At 35.5% G+C, this 20,218-nt stretch overlaps 1 protein-coding gene across 1 annotated transcript in view; it reads left to right on the plus strand.

The window, feature by feature from the left end:
* Positions 1 to 20,218, plus strand: part of LOC148939941 (uncharacterized) — a 117,113-nt gene that overhangs the window by 17,528 nt on the left and 79,367 nt on the right. Inside the window, exon 2 of the mRNA XM_089105875.1 lies at positions 2,657 to 2,873. Coding sequence (XP_088962001.1) covers positions 2,657 to 2,873 — 217 coding nt within the window. The remainder of the gene's footprint in view (positions 1 to 2,656; positions 2,874 to 20,218) is intronic.

The raw sequence follows: 20,218 nt of genomic DNA on the forward strand, positions 1-20,218 counted from the left end.
GCTCTTATGAAAGTAATAAAAAAATTTAGCGTAAAGAGCGAAGTATTGACGGGGGGGGGGGGGGGCGAACCCAATCAAATACTTAATAATTTCTGTTCGTTTTATGTTGAAAAGTTTTCAGTTGAAAACTTGTTTTTTATTTAATTTCTGATTTTTTTTTAAACAATGCTGGGAAATCCGGCGCCACCTTCATAGCAATGTCCCTTCCCCCATGAAGACTTCCTCCTTGGAAAGATCCTCCCTTTTAGCCCCCAAACCCCCTCACTACCAGAAAAAATCCCCCCTGAAAACGTCTGTATACTTCCCAATAACCAATATTACCTGTAGACATTGGGCAAAGTTTTTAACTTGCAGCCCTTCCTCGGGGACTGTGGGGATTAAATCATCCTCAAATATATAGCTATTATATTTTTTGACCATGCTGAACAAAATGGTGATCTCAAAATTTTGCTCAGGTGACTTTGGGAAAAAATCAGCTTGGGAGGGGGCCTAGTTGCCCTCCATTTATTTTGGTCATTTAAAAAAGGCCGTTCTAATGAGCCTTTCCGCGATATTCTAGGACCAATGGGTCGATATGATAACCCATGAAAACAAAAAAATCAAATAAACACGAATCCGTGATCTTTCTTCTGGCAAAAAAAAAATCAAAATTCCACATTTTTGTAGATAGGAGCTTGAAACCTCTACACTAGGGTTCTCTGACACGCCGAATCTGATGGTGTGATTTTCATTAAGGTTCTATGATTTTTAGGGGATATTTCTCGCTTTTTTTCGAAAATAAGGCACATTTTCTCAGCCGCGTAACTTTTGATGGGTAGAACTAAATTTGATGAAACTTATATATTTAAAAATCAACACAAAAATATAATTCTTTTGATATATCTATTGGTATTAAAGTTTTGTTTTTTAGAGCTTCGGTTACCATTGAACCAGGTCGGTCCTTACTTACAGTTCTTTACCACGAACTGTTTGAAGTACGTTAAATTGTTTTAAGAGCAAAAGACTGGTAGGCTTCATTTGGAAAATCAAATGTACTTTTGAGCTCTTTTTAAGGGCTTTAAAAACACTTTTTATTCCAGTTCAACAGCCCTTGGCTACAAGCAGTCGTTCTTAAAGAATTAGTGCAAAAAAATCAAAATTTTGCGTAAAACGCGGGGGAGAAGTATCATAGTGTCGGAATAATTTCTGCTCGTTTTAAGTTTTAATGTAACTTTCTACTTTCACTAAAAAAAATTTTTCTTTTATTAGTTGCAAAAGGCATGCATCAAAATCTTTTCGCCCATACATTAAGAAGATCTTATCTTTCACATCTTTCAAAACAGACTATAATGCTTGGTATGTATTTTTTAATGCTCAATTAAAAATACATACTCTAGCTTACAAATTTTGATTAGGAAGAGAAATAATCTCCCATGTTTGTTTCTTTAGTATTCAGCCGAAAGCATTAAGGTTCATTCATCTACGTAGATTTACTGTTAGGTTTGTTAAAGCTTAAAAATAACATAATGAATAATAAATACATTTATTTAAGGGAAAAGTAGTAACATGGTCTAAAATTGATTGACCTAAAAATGAATGGTCTAAAAATTGAAAAAGTGGGAAGAATATGTGTCAGATAAATTCGGTTAAGTTCGGAGTAAGAATCGGCCAATTTTCAGGCTTACTCTGGAACATTACTGAAAGCCAGAATCCTGTTTCTAAGCAACATTTAATAACAAAAGAAAAACAGTATTCAAATACTTTTAATTTGTATGCCATAAATAAGATACATGCTGATTAATATATTGAAAGCTATAAGGCGAAAATCTTTAATAAGCATAACTCATTTCTAATGCATATCACTAGATCAAGTCTTAGCCGCATTTAATTATTTAGCCTTTATTCAAGTACTGGTAGATTGTGTTACCTAGGCCTACAACATAACTATCTATGGCTGAAATTGATACTCTCATCAGCACAAATGACGTGACCTATCTAGTATATTATTGTATATTTATAATATTAATACTTGAAAGGGGAATACACCTGAAAGGGTTTAATTCAATCTCACGCGTTTAATTTTAGTTTAGTAGGCCTAAATAGTTTTTGTAAGGGGAGAAAGCTAAAAAACGCAACACCATAGGTCAATTTTAAAGAAATATAAGAAAATATTTTTTTTTAAAGCAAAATCTCTAGATTTCTGGCTGGAGGTGCGAATAAAATGCTCTGGCTCAAGCTTTGCTTGACTTGACCCCGAACCCAAAATTTAGCAGGACCTTAATCAAAACTATTTTAGCAAGGACGGCTCTAGGGGTTTTCCCGCTTTTTCAGAAATTAGGCTGGATGTTGAATTCAGTTTTGACAAAAGAAGACTATGTATGCTCTCATGCTTAGAAGGACAGAATGCTCAGCAAGATTAGTGCCAATCAGACATCCTACTTCATCAAATTTAACAAATCAAGTGGTTAAAATCAAAGTAATGCTTAAGTGTCCAATCTGTATTTTTGTATCAAAGATAACAACATAAAATGTCAATTTTTTGGTAAAAAATTATAGTAAGATAATGATAAATGACCGTAAGATAAATGTCCCCATACAAGTTGTTCATTTCTTAGCTAATTCTAATATTGTTTTGGAATAAATATTTCTCGCTTGATTTTTTTTTCAAATATTACAGCTTTTATGGGATACATCGTTAGCAGCAAATAGCTCAGCTAGTGAAGATCAAAGGAATTTAGGTGTATTCAATAGAAGGTGGGAATGCGATCCTTTAGCTCTTTATCCTTGTGGAACGCAAGACACCAGTGCCATCTGTACTCTCGTTCACGAGAAATTTGTTTGCTATTGTACAGCCCCCTTTTATATATTGGATGAAGATACCGGGTTATGTACATGTAAGTCAGTTTTTTTTTTAGTCAATCAGCATAAAATGTATAAGTCACAAAAAAACATACAACATGAAAAGAAATTAATTACGAAAAAAGGAGCTTCCACTAACTCAAGTTTATTTTAATTTTCACACTAATTTCACTACATGGTAAATTAACAATATAATGTATGATACAGCAAAAAAGAAAATATTTACAGAGGTTGCCTACAAAGTGAGTTATACTCATAAACCGGAGCCCTTAAACAAAAAATAATAGTATAAAGAAGCAATGATAAACAAAATACTCAAGATGAAAAGAAAATGAGAAATCCCGTTCAACTCACAACTCATATTCCAAATCAAATATTAACCTTAATATACACAAACAACAGCACTGGGAACCATGACTTCTTATTAATTAATAATCATCAACTTATATATTTTAAATTTATTTATAGAAAGCGAGACAGAAGATTGTGAATCCATATAACTTTCATAAATGTAACAAAACTTTATTATTGAGGTTTTTCCAAAAAATCTAGATCGTTCTGTATGAATTCTAGGGCGAGGCAATTTTGCTGAATGTCTTCTTAAACTATACCAATTCTGAAAAAAAGAAATTCCCGGAAAATTAATTGAACCAAGAGCAAATGGTAATATAATTCTTTGATTTGCTGAAGTCTAAGAAGGACACAATGAACTAGAAAGACGAGACCAACGATATCTTTGAAAAATTTATAAAGAATTTCAGTAGGGGATCACTACTCTCAGAGAGTGCCGATGGGGACGGAAGGAGTACTTCAAACTTACCAAGGGCTTCTTTTGCAGACATTCAAGGGGCTTTATATGAGATTTAAAAGTATTTAGATAAGCAGTGGGACAACAATTAAATTAAGAATCAATTAGAGTATAATAAACTGATTTAAGGGCAAGGAAAGGGAGGTGAAATTGCAGATACCGCAATAGTCCTAAATTGCTTCCAAGCTTTATCCTTAGTCTACCACGACGAAACTTCCAAGATTAATTTCCATCAGCTATAATGCCTAGGCACTCACAAGATTCCTTGCTAGTAATGCTGACTAGTTCTCCGAAAAAATGGACAGTTATTTGAGAAAGTGACTGCACGGCATGAGAAAGTCGGGAAAATATGGTGAAATGGGTCTTCTGTGAGTTTAAAACAATGTAGTTTTCAACAAATCACTGTAATAGCTGTGTTAGACGATGAGAGATGTTAGAACTGAAGCTTGCGGTACTCGTACCTTTCCTTGACATGGGTTTATACCAATCTTATTCCGCTTCCATCTACAATTGATTCATACCAGTGAGGTAAGACTGGATGAGTAAGAGAGCATTGCCTCTTATTCCACAGTTGTCATGCTTACCCAGTATAATCTAATGACAAATTTTATCAAATACTTTCTTCACATCCAAAAATATTGAAGCTCGTATTTCGTCACAGCCCATTGCATCATTTAGAAATCATAGTAAAACAAGCATAGAATTTTCGGTAGAGTGTCCCGGCTTGTATCTGAACTGATTTATGTTGAAGAAGACTTGGTCAGATAATTCTTAACTCTTTTGTAGATGAAAGGCTCCATAATTTTCAAAAAACCAGAGAGAATAGAGATACGGCAGTAGTTCGAAGACCGCTTAGGGTCGCTACCTTTGTGGAGGGGTTTGGCTCCTGGTGAGCTGAAAACAATGAGAAGTACTCCATTCTTAAATCAAGATTTGATGACATAAGCGATAATGATGTCATTGCAATCGATGGTCCTCCTTATGAGGTAAGTTCACGACCTACCTGGACCTTTGGAGTGACAGTTTTTCATGGCTTGTACAATATTCAGGATTTCGTCTTTAGTGACTGGTGACAGAAACAAAAAGAAGCTAGAAGACGAAGATAGGTAGTTTTTGTAATCATCTGTGACGATGGTTAACCAGTCGTAAGCTTCTTCTGCAGGTGCTTCACCAATACATGCAAAAAATTCGTTGAGTGTGTTGGATACTTCTTGTAGCCATGTTGAAATTGATTCATCTGCCTTCATCATGGTCTCAGGAAAAGTGTTGGATTTTGTTTTTCAGGCAGTCATTTATTAGGGTCCATGTCTACTTTGGTGATCCTTCTGCTTCTTGAATCTGTTTATCGTAATATACCTATGAATCTTTCCTGAGCAGGGATGTCAAAGTGTTTTTATAGCTTTTGCATTTGGTACTAAATACCTTAGGATTATCAATATTTTTCCTGAGCAGCCCATTTTTGTGCTTAATACTGGTAAGCAATCCTTGCGTGATCCATGGTTTTTTGGTGTTGCACACCTACCAGAGCACCTTTTGAAAAATCGATAGGCAGAGTTAAGAGCATACCAGAATTTCTCTACAAATATAGCAATCATTGCGTTCGAGTCCGTTTCTTCATAAACTGAGTACCGATCGATACAAGCTAATATGACTCTCAAGTTTTTTTTTATAGATTTATCATCAATGCTCCTTCTTACTATTATATTCCTGTTTGATTTCCCATGGTTCATTGAAAACTCTCCGAATGGGATATAGTAATCTGATTCATCAAGTAAGACGATGTAACTCGAACACAAACTAAAATTCGTGATATGTAATCTATAACTGAAGCAGACTATTAGGACCTAAGCCCGCAGAAAAAAGCAGTCAGTAAATTCACAGACTGAGAACTTGAAGCTTGGGACTACGAATTCATCAGTCCTGAATCTGTGTTGAAATCTCTCATATCTTATAAATAATGCTTTCTGGTTCTGAAACTCAGCCGTTGTGTAAGATCATTCAACTCACCAATAAACTCCAGCACTTGGTACAGGAAGCTGATACCACAGAAATAGCAGTAGCTACTCTTTACCCGGAGTAATTTCAACCATCAAGAATTCACATTCCATCTCTTGATAATATCAAGAAATCAAAGTGATTAATATCAAGTTGATATTAATTATTCAAGTCAGGGATTTCACGAACATTCATATCCTAATTAATAACCAGAGCAAGTGCACTTTTCGAACGGGTTGGCCAATTTCTAATGACAACTCTATACCCAGATATAACAACTAAAGAACTATTACTGTCACTAAGAAATGTGTCACCTAGTCCTAGAATTCCAATTCGATTACTAGAGAAGAATGTGGATAGAAAATAAAAAGTACTAAGCACTCCATGACCATTCCAAAACTCCATTCGGGATGATTGCAACGGATGGAGGGGCTTGGTCATTATTTACATATTCACTAGGAGGAAAAACTGGATAAAAAGACCAAAATATTCATCAGTTGATCCCGCCAATTTAAGTAAGTAATTCAGTTTAATTCGAATTGACCTATGATGGCTAAGCTATTAGATACTTTAAAGCTGTACAACCCAGAGTTTTATCCGGGTATTAATGAATAGGTACGTTCATTCTTCAAAGATAGGTGGTGCTGGGTGACATTCTGGACTTGAAGCTGAACAAATTTTAAGGGGTTCATAAAAGGGCGTCGTTTTCAATTACATAACATTTTTTCACCATATACACGCAACAGGACTGGACGCAGCATAAACAACCTTGGTTATCATTATTCCAATCTGCACACTGGAATCTGCACACCACCTTGGTGACGAGAGCAAGTTATTTTCTTTAATGAACAATGAATTATATGAAAGATAAGTGGAATTCTATAAGGGAAATAGTATAATAGTGAGGTTTCAAGGAGGAGGATGTTCTAAAATTCCCGCCCCCCCAAGTATACGTATCTGGCTGAAACACATTGTCTATTTTCATTCAGAGGGGCTGAAGGGGATTTTTAGCAATATAATAATATACAATTTAGAAATACCCTTGAGCCCAAAAGCTACTTTAAAGATTCTATTAGAGGCTTTATTGTCATTCATTACCAAAACTCACTAGTAGACGATCAGAAATACGGTGGAGATTGATTCTAAACCTGCAGCAATACCAATAGATTCACTCCAAGTTATTAGATTGAAAAACATACTGTCGTGACGGGGGGGGGGGGGTTGCTCATAGCCACAATGTGACTATTCCTACAGTATAGTTAATATATTTACTAAAAATATTACCAGAGGCTTGACATAAGGTAGCGCGACCCTAAAAATGTAAATGCAACTTTTTTAGCAAACACATGCCGAATGTACAGTAATTTTTAATTAATTTCGCTGTAAAAGTCAATGATTTTTAAGAAATGACACATTGTCACCTAAAAAAGTACCGAAATGGCATAAGAGTCCTGCCTGACAGATCTATCTACTACTGAAGTTTCTCTAAGACAAGATTTAATCACAGACGAAAAAAAAGAGTTTACTTGTAATTGTAAGAAACGATGCTACTTAAAAGTTTTGCTTGTTGGTTGCAGTAGGTTGAAAGTGCTTGTTTGCACTTGTACGAATTAGGCTTTAGTTCAAACACGTGTGTAAAATCTTGTTTCGTTGCACGTTTCTAGCATTAAGCAGGTATGAAACTCGCCAATAGACAACTACTTTTTCCTTTTTTTCTTCATTTTTTTGGGCGTTTTTAAGAATAAATTATTATAATTATTATTATAATAAATTACTATAATTTTGTTAGGTGTTGTTTGGAGGTTCGTTGGTTTTCGGGTCCGGTAAGTTGAGCTCTAATTATGTTTTTTTTGTTTTTTTTTCTATTTCTTTTCTTTCTTTTTTTTCTTTTTTTTTTCTTTTTTTTCTCTTTTTTTTTGGTTTCTTGTTTTTTTTTATTTATTAGGAGGGTTTTCTCCCGCACAAGCATTGCTTCAGGGAATCGATGATGTATATATTTTTTTTTAAATAAACCCATTGTTACTTACTTAATAGGTAGTAATTTCACCAATGGGTAACTAGATTTTTGCAGTTGTCCGTTTTAAATAGCATTGAAACTACACTGACATCCTTGCGCCAGAATTTGAAAATTATTGTGGACCAGAATGATGATTTTGATAGGTAGAATTTCAAATAAAAATTTTTTGTTCATACTTGATGCCTAATCATTCTGATAGCACTGGAAGAGAAACAATTTGTTAATTGTGCCTCAAATTAAGAAGTTTTACAAATTACGTTTTAAATTTATGATCTGATATTCTTCTAAATCAGCAATCTTGCGATGATACTCACGGTAAGTAATATGAAAATCCAGCGTTAGTATGTTTGGACTATATACCTCAAACATTTTTTCTATAACAATTGGCATAATTTGGAAACATTTTACTGTTATTTTTAGAGATGTTAGTAAGGTTTCCGGGTATTTAGGTATTTTGGATGAAATTTTTGTTTTTATTCATGGTACGTCACATATGGGCTTGACATTGTGTCAAATTTGGTAAAATAACTGTATACTTGGCCACGTTATTTTAAAGTCACTTTTCTACGCATGAAAGAATCGCTTACCACCATGGACTAGGAAAAATTCTGTGGACGTATTAGGTCACTTTATTGTAGATAGCCAGCTGCATTCGGTGCTGTAGTATGTATTAATAATTGTATATATTAATAATATTGTATATATACGTCAATTATATATTAATGGTGTGTATATGTATGCTTACGTGTATATATTGCAAGCCATGACCATAGGTATAAATCGTCATATCAGCCAGTTGTGTTGGCAATGTAAATAGGGAGGGTCAGAAGTGACATCATTGGATACATTATTGGATAATATAGAGTGACATCATTGGAGTGACATCATTGGATTATATAGATGTGCTTTTGATTTAAAGGATTTTGCCTTGAGAGTCTCCAAGAACCCTTTCTAACCATAGTGGCAAAAACCAGATGGCTAGTTTAATTGTTGGTCTCCTAATCATGACAGAACGACAGCCAGACGGCTGAACACTGACGTGGAACACCTTTCACCCTGAACGGCTCTGATAAAATTGAGGAGACTTGTACAGTGGGCAGACCGACCAGGAGTGCACCAAATACCAGTATCAATATCTCTTACCATACTAGGGTGCCATTCGGAAGATGGCTCACTTTTGACAAAGATGTAAACCATGTAGCATAAGGTGTGATAGAAATGGTCATGGCAGACTGGAGGCGTTGTACAGTGTATTTCAATTGTATAAGGATGATTATTTTCAAAAAGCTGAAAAGGTTGAATAAGCAAAAATTAGGTAATGTTTAGGCACAATTCCAGGTGAAATTTTGGAAATTTGACAAATTTTGAAGAGAGCGTCTAAAAATTAAGATGGTTGATCAACAATTCTGGAATTCACTTTCAGTAGAGACAAAATAACTGACATTTTATGTCATGACCATTCATGTCATGAGACAAAATCTAACAAAATAACTCACGTATTAAATCGAATGTAAATTTTTTGAAGACCCTAGCAATCACCATCCAATAATCTATTCATCATTTCAGACTCTTTCTGAGTATTATGTTTTTAAAAAAATGTATCTTCTACTATCTTTCCATTTAGATATCGTTTCAACATATATTAGTTACTAAAATGAAGTTAGCTCGATCGATCAACCTCGTCCATCCAGCTTGCACGCAGTTGAAGTTCTAGGCCTGGGTAGCTGCTCTCCCTTCCCTCAGCTTTTCTGAAATCTGACGTTATATATCTTTTATTTTGCTTTTACTCTCCTATATTCTACCCCCCCCCCCCAGATTGTGAGGCCCAAAACCGACACTGCTTGTAAGTGAGATTCAGAACAAGTTTTCAGCATGTATGATAAGTTATTTAAAAGCAACCAAAATCGATTTTTTTTTCCGAAATATTCCTTTGTCAAAGAACTATCATAGATGACCTGCTGAATCCAAATAAGGGCTAAATATTCAACACAGTTTATTTTGAACAAGAAGATGCCTAATTCTGAGTTCAACTATAATTGAACCTGTTGAGTTTGAGGGTGGGTTGATCATATTATTATTCACTGCTAAGTTACTTCGTATCTAAAGGGATACCTGCCTAAAATTTTTTATTTTTTTATTAGAAATCCAGATGCATCTTTTGAGTTTACAATCATCTATACATTTTTAATTCAAGTTTAACGCCTAAATACAAACTTTCTTTTTTTAAGGACGCCTCACCTTTTTTTAACGATATCCAAACCAATTCTGAGTAGGCCCGCCTAAGTGGCCAGAATTGTTAGTTATGAATAGATTTGGAACTTTTTTTCTATCCAAAGTTAAAAAACCTGTTATCGAACCTAGTTGTACAAGCCCCTTTAACTCTTTATGGCATTTTAATTACTACTTAAAGATTATAGTAAACTTTATCAGTAAACTTTGTATCAGTAAACTTTATCAGTATCAGTAAACTTTATCAGTAAACTTTATCAGTAAAGTATCAGTGAAACTTTGTATCAGTAAACTTTATCAGTAAACTTTATCAGTGTATCAGTAAACTTTATCAGTAAAGATTATCAGTAAACTTTGCAAAGGAGTCCTTTTGTTCCTTTTATTTAAATAAAGCCAATATTAAAGCTGTCTTATGAAAGACAAACGAGCCACTCGTATGTCAAATCATTCACTTCCAAAATTTTAACGTCATAATATCGCATTGATTAGCCATTGATTAGTTTTTAGTCTCCTTTTTTAATATGAAACATCAGTATAATAAGGAATAAAGCCTGAAATAGTACACAATCGTTTCTTGGCAATTTGAGCTACTTCATATCCAGATGTACTTTAATTCCTCTAATCCACATTAATAAAGTCTTAGACTCACAAAAACAAAAATTGTTTCTGAACAATTTTTTGACTTTTCCTCCCAATACTTCAAGAGCCAGAGCTCTAACGTTCAACCCGAGAGTGATATTGTAATTTTATTTTACTTTCTTTTTGCATTTCCTTGAAATTTGAAGGGCTTTTTTATTTGTATTTGCCTTAAACAGTGATGTTTTAATGTTTTTTTTTTTTTTAAAAGCAATTGGTAAACGAAATATTTGCTAATGCCAACTGGCTATATTTTGTGTACTCTAAAATGCTGTTAGCTAAGCGCTAACAGTTAAACTTTGGCTAAAAAAGTAAAGGCTGAGGGAGACACCCTTCTGACTCATATATATGATATTCTTTTCTTTTTGCATTTTTATGTTACTCTTTACTTTCAATTAAAAAACACTATTTAACATTGAAGAAGCATCAGACAAATGAACAATTATTTTAGTCAATTTCAGCGATTTTTACCCTGAAAGTGCTTAGGTAAAACTTCTAAGCTCTTTAATAAAGTTCAAATCCCCAAATAAGCACAGACAGATTCTCAAAAGTTTTGTCATAAGCAATTTTTTGTATTCTTTGTCAATTTTATCCGATGTATATTTTGAGGATTCAATTGATTTGGTATTTGATAATAAGCTAGTGAATAGCTAGGGTTAAATTTTGTGGCTTTGTTTCCCTAACATATCTTAGAATCAACAACTCGAAGTGTATTTCTTACCTTGAACCAAGGATGTATTAGTTTATAATAGAGTACAGAAAGGGTCTTCTTGGGTGGGCTCCTTGCACCTTTTATCCCATCCAAAGCTTCCTAGGGTGTCCGGAGCAAGCAAAACTAGTTTTTAAAGTCTGTTTCCTTATTACTTGACTAAATGCTGCCATTTTTCATAGATACCTGATGGACCATCCGGTATCTATCATCACCAGGTATCTGGACCAAGTGATGGTTGTTCTTTCTGTTTTTTGTGTGTGTTTTTTTTTCAATACTTTTTTGTATTATCCAGGTAATAAATCTATCCCTTGAACATACTTAGATATAGTTACGTATATCCAAGTTTATATAGTTACGCCATTATAGCTACATCACGTACATATAGTTACGCCATCCAAGGACTCGTCATGGTGTCCATCAAATAACGAAGTGATTCACTCCATTGAGTTCTTTCGGTTGCAGTGTGCCGACTAATTTCCAGTTGGTGCTGATTCCTTAATCACCAACGGTTCCAGGTCATTTTTAGAGTCGCATCTTTGGTCTTGTTTTCTACCATACGAAACGAAGAGCTTACTTTGAGCAATTTTTCGGTGACATCGTTTTGCTGACCCCCCAACAGCAGCTTTTTTTCTTAGGGAGGGAATATATTCCCTAGGGCGGGGAGGGGTGTCATCAAGACATTATAGAAAAGGTGCACGAAACGAGAATTGCATAATATTTATATTACTCAAACCGAAATTGCAAAAAGATTTATTGCTTCCCAAAATTATAGCAGGTGTAGACTTGTCTTTATGCAGTTTCCTAAAGCTTAGAATAGGTTACAGAAGGAGTAGAGTTAGAAACTTAAAAACAGCTTCCAAGGGGATATTTTATGCTCTGGTTTTATTCCTGGAAGCTCCATTTATCTGCCCTAGTTCAACAGATTCCAAAGATTTCCGAAGTCCTTAAAGTGGGGTTTTGCCAAGATCTTTTCACTTCTAAGTGCCCATTGTCAAAAATATCCCTGCCCCATAGATACCACATATTTTGTTTTCTTTAATGACCATAATATATACCTCTTTCATAATAAGACAATTCTCCCCCTTTAACTGAAATCCCTTATATCTTCAGACGTTTGAAAGAAGTGCTTGCTTTCAAACTTGCTGTCAAACTGACCCTCTTTCTTTCGATATTGCAATTAAACTGAATTAAAAGAACAGTTTCAAATTTAATTTTATATCACGAGACAATCTTATAAAATACTTTTTGATTACGATAATAATGTAAAGAGTGACCCGGGTCATTATTCAACAAAACTAAAAGCGGAATTTTGATGACAATTGACACACCAATAGAATTGGCTTTATATGCTGATTCTAACTATATATGAAACATATTCTGTTTATTTTTACCAGATTTGATGCACAGTTTATATGGTGGCAGTGCCTTCTTTTATTTAAAATTTCAAAAATTTTTCATCTTCCATGAGTATTTTGTTAGTTGTTCCTATGAACAACTATGGAAAATAGTTGAGCTAGAGCCGTTCAGCAAGAGCCGTTGGTGATCAATTAAAATCTCAGCAAAATGGGAAGGGATTAAAAAGGATGCGTGGGCATCATTCACTCATCAGTCTCTACCCAGGCGGGAAGCAAAGGACATCAACAACGACTTTGAGGAATGAAACAAAGAAGACCAATGAATTTTTCCTGAATAATAATTTCCTGAATATAAGATTATACCTGAAAAATGAATTTTTAAGGTATAATCTTAAATGTCTCATCTTGGATAATCTCTGGGTTTCATTAATTTAACTTAATTGCTTTCTTTCAAATATTAAAAAAAACTTTTTGTAAGGAAAGCAATTAGGATCGGGACAAAAAGTAGTTCTTCTCTTTTTCTTCTTCAACTTGTTTGAATCAATGTCAAGGCACTTTCCCATAATCTCATCACTGAAACCATATTCCGAACCATGTAGTGAGTTGCTACATCTGAGTTCGTACTCTGGGTCTCCAAGCCGAGATCATACCCACTGCGCCACTACAGAACCCAAAAGGTAGTTAAGTAGTTTTAGTTAAAAGACTATTGGGTGCAGTTCAATATAGTTGATGCAGTTGTGTGGGGGTTTAGATATGTGTAACAGTGAGTTACACATATTTATAAGTAGTAGGCTAAATATGTCACTGAGTTATATATTTCTGTATATAACTTATATAGGCCTAGTCAGTGAGTTACACATATTTTAAGTAGTAGGCTAAATATGTCACTGAGTTATGTATTTCTGTATATAGCTTATACAGGCCTAGTCAGTTAGTTACACATATTTATAAGTAGTAGGTTAAATATGTCACTCAGTTATATATTTCTGTATATAACTTATACAGGCCTAGTCAGTGAGTTACACATATTTATAAGTAGTAGGCTTAACATGTTACTCGGTTAAATATTTCTGTATATAATTTATATAGGCATAGTCAGTGAGTTACACATATTTTAAGTTGTAGGCTAAATATGTCACTCAGTTATATATTTCTGTATATAACTTATATAGGCCTAGTCTGTGAGTTACACATATTTATAAGTAGTAGGTTAAATATGTCACTGAGTTATATATTTCTGTATATAACTTATATAGGCCTAGTCAGTGAGTTATGTATATTTATAAGTAGTAGGTTAAATATGTCACTGAGTTATGACCTTTGCAAAACAAAAGTGATCCGTTTATCTGGCCTCCCCCAGGCCATTCAGCGTGTCCCCAGGTGGCGATAGGGGAACGCTCTACAGATATGTGGGGTACCTCCATAGGAGGCACGGACCAAGGGGGGACCTTGTCCCTGAGGGTCCATAATAGAAACTGGGGCGCCCTCACCTCGGGTCATAAATACAGGCGGAGGAGGAAGAAGGGCCCTCAAATGTACACTCAAAAGGGCCCACTGGTTTGTCCACAAGTCCCATGAGTTGCAAACCTTCCCCCAGCAATGGGTTAAATTGTATGGTGATGTAGAACACCAGCATGGGAAGATCCTCTAAAGGAGGACAACTACGGCAGGGCGTAATATCCAGATCTATGGACAATAGCCTCTTTAAAGGGCTGCCTCGACCCTTTCAGGGTACCTGGAAGACTGGGGACCTTGCGGTCAACTCTATTCCCACTTGAGGAGTGGCGCCCCTTGAAGAAATTATAGCCTAGTAAACGACACAGCATTCGCACGGGAATCTGACTAATAGACAATTCTTCTGGGATTGGTATGTTTTGATGGGCGTCTTAGGGCTGAAAAACCTCTTCCTAGCTAATTTATCTATTACGGGTTGCCTCCCCGTAGTAGCATAATATTTGTAGGCATGAATATATAATGAGTCGGAGGTATTAGGCTTGAAATTGTCTGTTCAGGATTTCGAGTCTTGTTGATAGAAGAGCATCGCCAAGTGCTGAAAACCATGTTGTGACCAAGATGGGCCCAGGATTGCACAAAGCCTCCATTCATGGAGGTCCCAGGGACTTCTTGCTGTCCGGTTCTAAGCCGGCTTAAGCACTTCGGTGTACACTTGAGAAGATATGTGATCCCCGTCCTGCACTGGTATCCGGGATCATTGCTTTTCCTGAGGCGAAAAAAATTTCAATGTTTTAAAGAACATTCAAATTGGAACTTGGAATGTTACGACATTAAAAAATGACTATCGTATCGACACTTTGACTGACGAATTCAGACGATTCGAACTGGATTTATTAGGAGTTTCAGAAACTCATATCCCAGGGGTTGAAGCATGAAATTAGGTAATATAGAATTTGTTTACTCAGGCAGGAAGGATAGGGTACATAGACAGGGAGTTGGGCTCATGATGAATAAGGAAGCTACTAAGTCTTGTTTAGGCTGGGAAGGTATTAATAATAGAATACTAATTGCTCATTTTATGACTAGAAAGTTCAGGGTATCAGTTATAGTACTATACGCACCTGTAGAACCGACTGATGGAGATACTAGTGACTCAGATGAATTTTACTTACAGTTACAGGAGCAAATAGACAAGGTCCCAGGTAGAAATATGATGTTATTACTGGGAGATTTTAACGCCCAGGTTGGTAGAAATAAGGATAGATGGTATCCCAGCTTAGGTAAATTTGGTGTAGGAAAAGAAAACAGTAATGGATACAGACTTTTGCAATTTTGTAGGTATAACAATCTAGTTATAACCAATACGGTGTTGGGTCATAAAATGGCTCATAAGCTAACATGGTATTCACGTGATTGTAAGACAGCAAACCTTATCGATTATGTTATAGTAAACCGAAGAATGATAGGATCAATACAAGATACTAGGGTTTTTAGGAGTGCTGTTATTGATGTTAAAAGTAAAGATCACCATCTAGTAGTGTCTAGGGTTAATTTAAAGCTGAAATATCGGAAGGGTAATTACCTCCCGGGAAGTTATGATGTTAGTAGACTCCAGGATGAGAATTTGAGAGAAACTTTCCAGGAACAGTTGAATACTAAACTTGAGAGTTTAAAATTTGATAATATGGAAGATGGTTGGAATAATTTTAGAAAAATAATTTGTGAAGTTGCTGAAGGTGTATTAGGGAAGAAAGCTAGAACTGCAGCTAAGAATATTAGGTAAGAAGCTTTATGTTTAATAGAAAGGAGAAAGGACTTGTACAAGAATTATCTGAGTGATAGATCGTATGAAAACAAAAGAAATGTAAAGAAAGTGGAAAAAGCATTAAAATATGAACTAAGGAAGTGTGAAGTGGAGGCCATGAATAAAATTGCCGAGGATCTGGAAGATGCAGCTAGACGGCATAACAGGAAAATATTGTACTGGCATGTTAACAAATTGAGAGGGAGTAGTCAATCTGGACTTGTCCAAGTTAAAGATAGAAATGGGGTGGCAATTAGCGATAAGGAAAAAGCTAAAGAGAGATGGGCTGAACATTTTGAGAATTTGCTTAACCGAGATAGAGTTGCAGGAAAAAATATAGAGGAAAATGAAAAAGTTTGTGATACCTTGGATGTGAAGGAAGATTTGTTTTGTGAGGAGGAATTAGCAACAGTATTAAAAGGATTAAAGAATAATAAGGCTCCAGGTGCTGATAGGGTGGTAAGTGAGTTTATTTAATATTGCGTATCTGATTTTATATATAAGTTACTGAATAGTATTAATATTATTTTTTAAAAAGGGGAATTACCTAGAGATTTTATTAAAACTTTAATTAAGCCAATTTTTAAAAAAGGTGATGAAAGTGAATGTAGTAATTATCGAGACATTGGTCTGGTCTCTGTAGGTAGCAAATTGCTTAGTAATATGATACTTTTTAGACTGAGAGATGCCGTACACAAAGTTTTAAGAGAAGAACAGTGCGGTTTTAGAAAGGGTAGAGGATGTGTTAACCAAATTTTCACTCTTAGGCTAATAATTGAGAAGTGCCTGAATTTTTAAACACCTTTGGTTCTCAGTTTTATAGATTATGAGCAAGCTTTCAAATCTGTTGATACAGGAGCTTTATTAAATGTCTTATCCTTGTATGGTATACCTGGAAAACACATTAAAGTGAATAGCGCTATGTACAAGAATAACACTTCTGCGGTTAAGGTAGGAAACAAGGTTAGTAGTTGTGTCGGTATTACATTAGGAGTTAAGTAGGGCTGTGTTCTATCCCCCTTTCTAAAGATTATTTCGATGGACTTTGTCTTAAGGAGCACAGAAAAGGCAATGGGAGACCACGGAATCAAATGGGGAGAAAAAAGTCTCCCGGACTTGGATTATGCTAATGATTTAAGCATCCTTGATGAAAGTGGGAGCAAAATGAATGAAGTTTTAGAGGTTTTGCGAGTTCAGGGTGCTAGTATTGGTTTGAAAATTAATGTTAGGAAGACTAAGTCACTAAGGCTAGGAATAAGTGAAGATTAAAAAGGTGACGTTGGGTAACGAAAAGATTGATCAGGTGGGCAGCTTCACTTACCTTGGTAGTATTATTAGTAAAGATGGTGGGAGCAGTGAAGATGTTAAAAATAAAATAGCCAAGGCTCAGGGTGTTTTTTCACAGTTAAAAAAGTCTGGAAGAATAGGAAGATAAGTCTGCAAACCAAGACTAGAATATTAGAAGCTAGAGTGATGACTGTGGTCAAATATGGCTCTGAAGCATGGACGCTCCGAAAAGCGGATGAAGATTTGCTAGATGTTTTCCAGAGAAATTGCTTGCTTAAGGATTGTTCTGGGTACCCGGCTGACTGACCGTATTTCAAACAATAGGCTATACGAAAAATGTGGTTCAATACCGCTTTCTAGGTCTATAATGAAAGTAAGGTTGAGGTGGTTAGGGCATGTTGTGCAGATGAAGGATGACAGATTGCCGAAGATTGTTCTTTTCGGCCAACCATCTAGGGCTAAACGGAAAGCAGGTCGTCCCTGTCTGGGGGGGGGGGAGGACGTCATAAAGAAAGATTTAAAGGAAATGAAAACTTCGTGGGCGGGTGTAAAAAGGGAGGCTGTGAATAGATTGGGATGGAGGAGGAGTGTGCGTAGCTGTGTTGGCCTCAGGCGGCTTGGTGCTGCGATGAGTTGTTAGTAGTAGTAGTAGTAAAAGCTACGAATCTAAGAAAATTTGTCTTATTTTCAAAAAAGGGAGAAACACCCCCCAAAAAGCAAGCGATCTTAGTAAAAAATTTTTATTTAATTCATCATATCAGAGAACCGTACCGTAGAGGTTTGGAACACCAATCTACAAATGTAGAATTTGCCTTTTTTTCCAGATGAAAGATCGTGGGTGCATGTCCTCATAATTTTTCCCAGGGATGATCGTACAAAAACCTAAGGCCTAGAACATTGGGAGAGAGCTCAAATGAACGTAAATTGGAAGTTCCTTTTTAAGTGGCCATAAAGATTGTGCCACCGTAAAGTGTTTTTTTTCTGCCATTTTATGGCACCAAACTACGACTTCGCTCCACAGAGGACCAATTTACAATCAATTTAAAATTCGGAAAAGCTAACCGATTTAAAAACATCAAAATCCTATATGTTATGCTTCGCATTTGCAGAAGAGGTAATGCTGCTTGGTAGCAGAGGGCTTGGTATTAGACCTTGGTACCAGATTTAACGAAGTTGATTCACTTCATTTTTTACGAATGTGCCAAATGCTAATAGCTAAGTTCTAACAAAATAAAGAATGACAAGTTTCTAAATCCCTGAATTCAAAGGACCTTGGAAAGCGTTTATAAGCGGACTCTTGAAGTGTTCTAATCAGTTCCTCTCGTATATTACTTCTTTCAAGTTCTTGTCTTGTGTTTGTTTCAAACCATTGTATATAGACTTTGTATAATAAATGCATAGTTTACAGTAAAGAGACTGTTGTAGCTCCTCCACGAGAACACATAGCTCTGATCACTCTGAACGATTCAGCTACACCCTTACCAATACGAGATGCTTACTAAAGCCTGACATCAAGGCCGTATCCAGGGGGTGAAGTTTAGGGGATTTGAACCCCCTCACCCCGAAATGTTTGTCTGACTCGTAAAAACGTAACAAAAATGGAAATAAACAAATTTATTTATGCGTTTCTGAGGTTTTTTTGTAAAACCCCCCACTCCCCAAATATTTTTTGAATAAAACTCCCTCCGAAAAAAAATCCTGGGTGCGGCCTTGCCTGACATCACCAGAAGCAAAGTAAAGATTTACAATATGCATATGATGTCTATATCGATCGGAGAATCCAATTGTAAGGGTTTGGATGGCTTCAACCACATAGAAGATCCTAAGTCACACAGAGCTTCCATCCATATGAATAATTTTACCCCTCTTTGTCCATCCTAAATTCTGCAGTAGAAATACGAATATGGACTTTTTGAAATAAAACATTATTTATCGCATATTTTAAAGTATATTCAAGTTTTTCCAAAATTTAAATTACAATCCAATATTTTAACTCTTAAGCAAGAAGAGTGAAAAAGTAGGTTGGTAATAATCAATTTATAATTATTGATATTACACTTTCAAAAGCAATAAACCAGGAGTTTAAGGGGCTGGTGTCCCCCATAGTAGAAAGGGGGGTCCCACTCCGGGACGACACCCCTGCTGCCACCTACAACTTTTTCTACATAATTTATGTCTGTTTTTATGGTTTTTGTCAGTGAGAATGAAAAAACAGGAATTTTCTCACATTGGTGGATGTTTCTTGGACAGTTATGTGTGTCGGTCAATTTATTTGATGTTTTCATGGATATCAACAGTAATTTATGTCTGTTTTATGGTTTTTGTCAGTGAGAATGATAAACCTGAATTTTTCTCACTTGAAAAAACAGGAATTTTCTCACTTTGATGGATGTTTCTTGGACGGTTATGTGTGTTGGTCAATTTATTTGATGTTTTTCATGGATGTCAACAGCAATTCATGTCTGTTTTATGGTTTTTGTCAGTTAAAATAATAAAACAGTATTTTTCTCACTTTGATGGATTATTGAGTCTAACGGGGACAGGGTCAATGACACTTCTTTCAAAATCTTGTTGTTGTTTTGGCCAAGTGCCTGCTCGAGGTGAATGTTATGATCCTGGAAAACAGTTAGATCCCGTGTTTCCTTCTCAGCCGATCATCGAATCGGATACATATCCTTTTTCAGCCAACCAGAGGCTTGTTTATAGTCAATTTAATGATATATTAATTGGAACAAGGCAGAATCATATCGTGGATACACTTTTGAAAACATTGCCAATGGATTCAATGTAGATGGCTTCTCCGACATTTAAAAGAAGTGACAGCACAGAGCTACTCCTCTCAACAATCCTCCATCATGAATTTATCCATCAGCAGGAACGATCAGTTTTATTTTAGCTGTCAGAGAGTTGACATTAGAAACCAATAATGTTCTATACATGTCCATTGTGCATGTACACTCTTGGCAGTTGGATTCAATGTGAGACTTGCACAATTATTGATGACTATAGTGAAAATTGTAAATTATGTAATCCTTGTAAATTACATAGAGGCTATGCAGTACACATTAAAGGATGTAATTCA

The sequence above is a fragment of the Artemia sp. Qi Xiang Cuo genome, chromosome 20 (assembly GCF_049724085.1).
Source record: "Artemia sp. Qi Xiang Cuo chromosome 20, ASM4972408v1, whole genome shotgun sequence".
NCBI classification, from domain to species: domain Eukaryota; kingdom Metazoa; phylum Arthropoda; class Branchiopoda; order Anostraca; family Artemiidae; genus Artemia; species Artemia sp. Qi Xiang Cuo.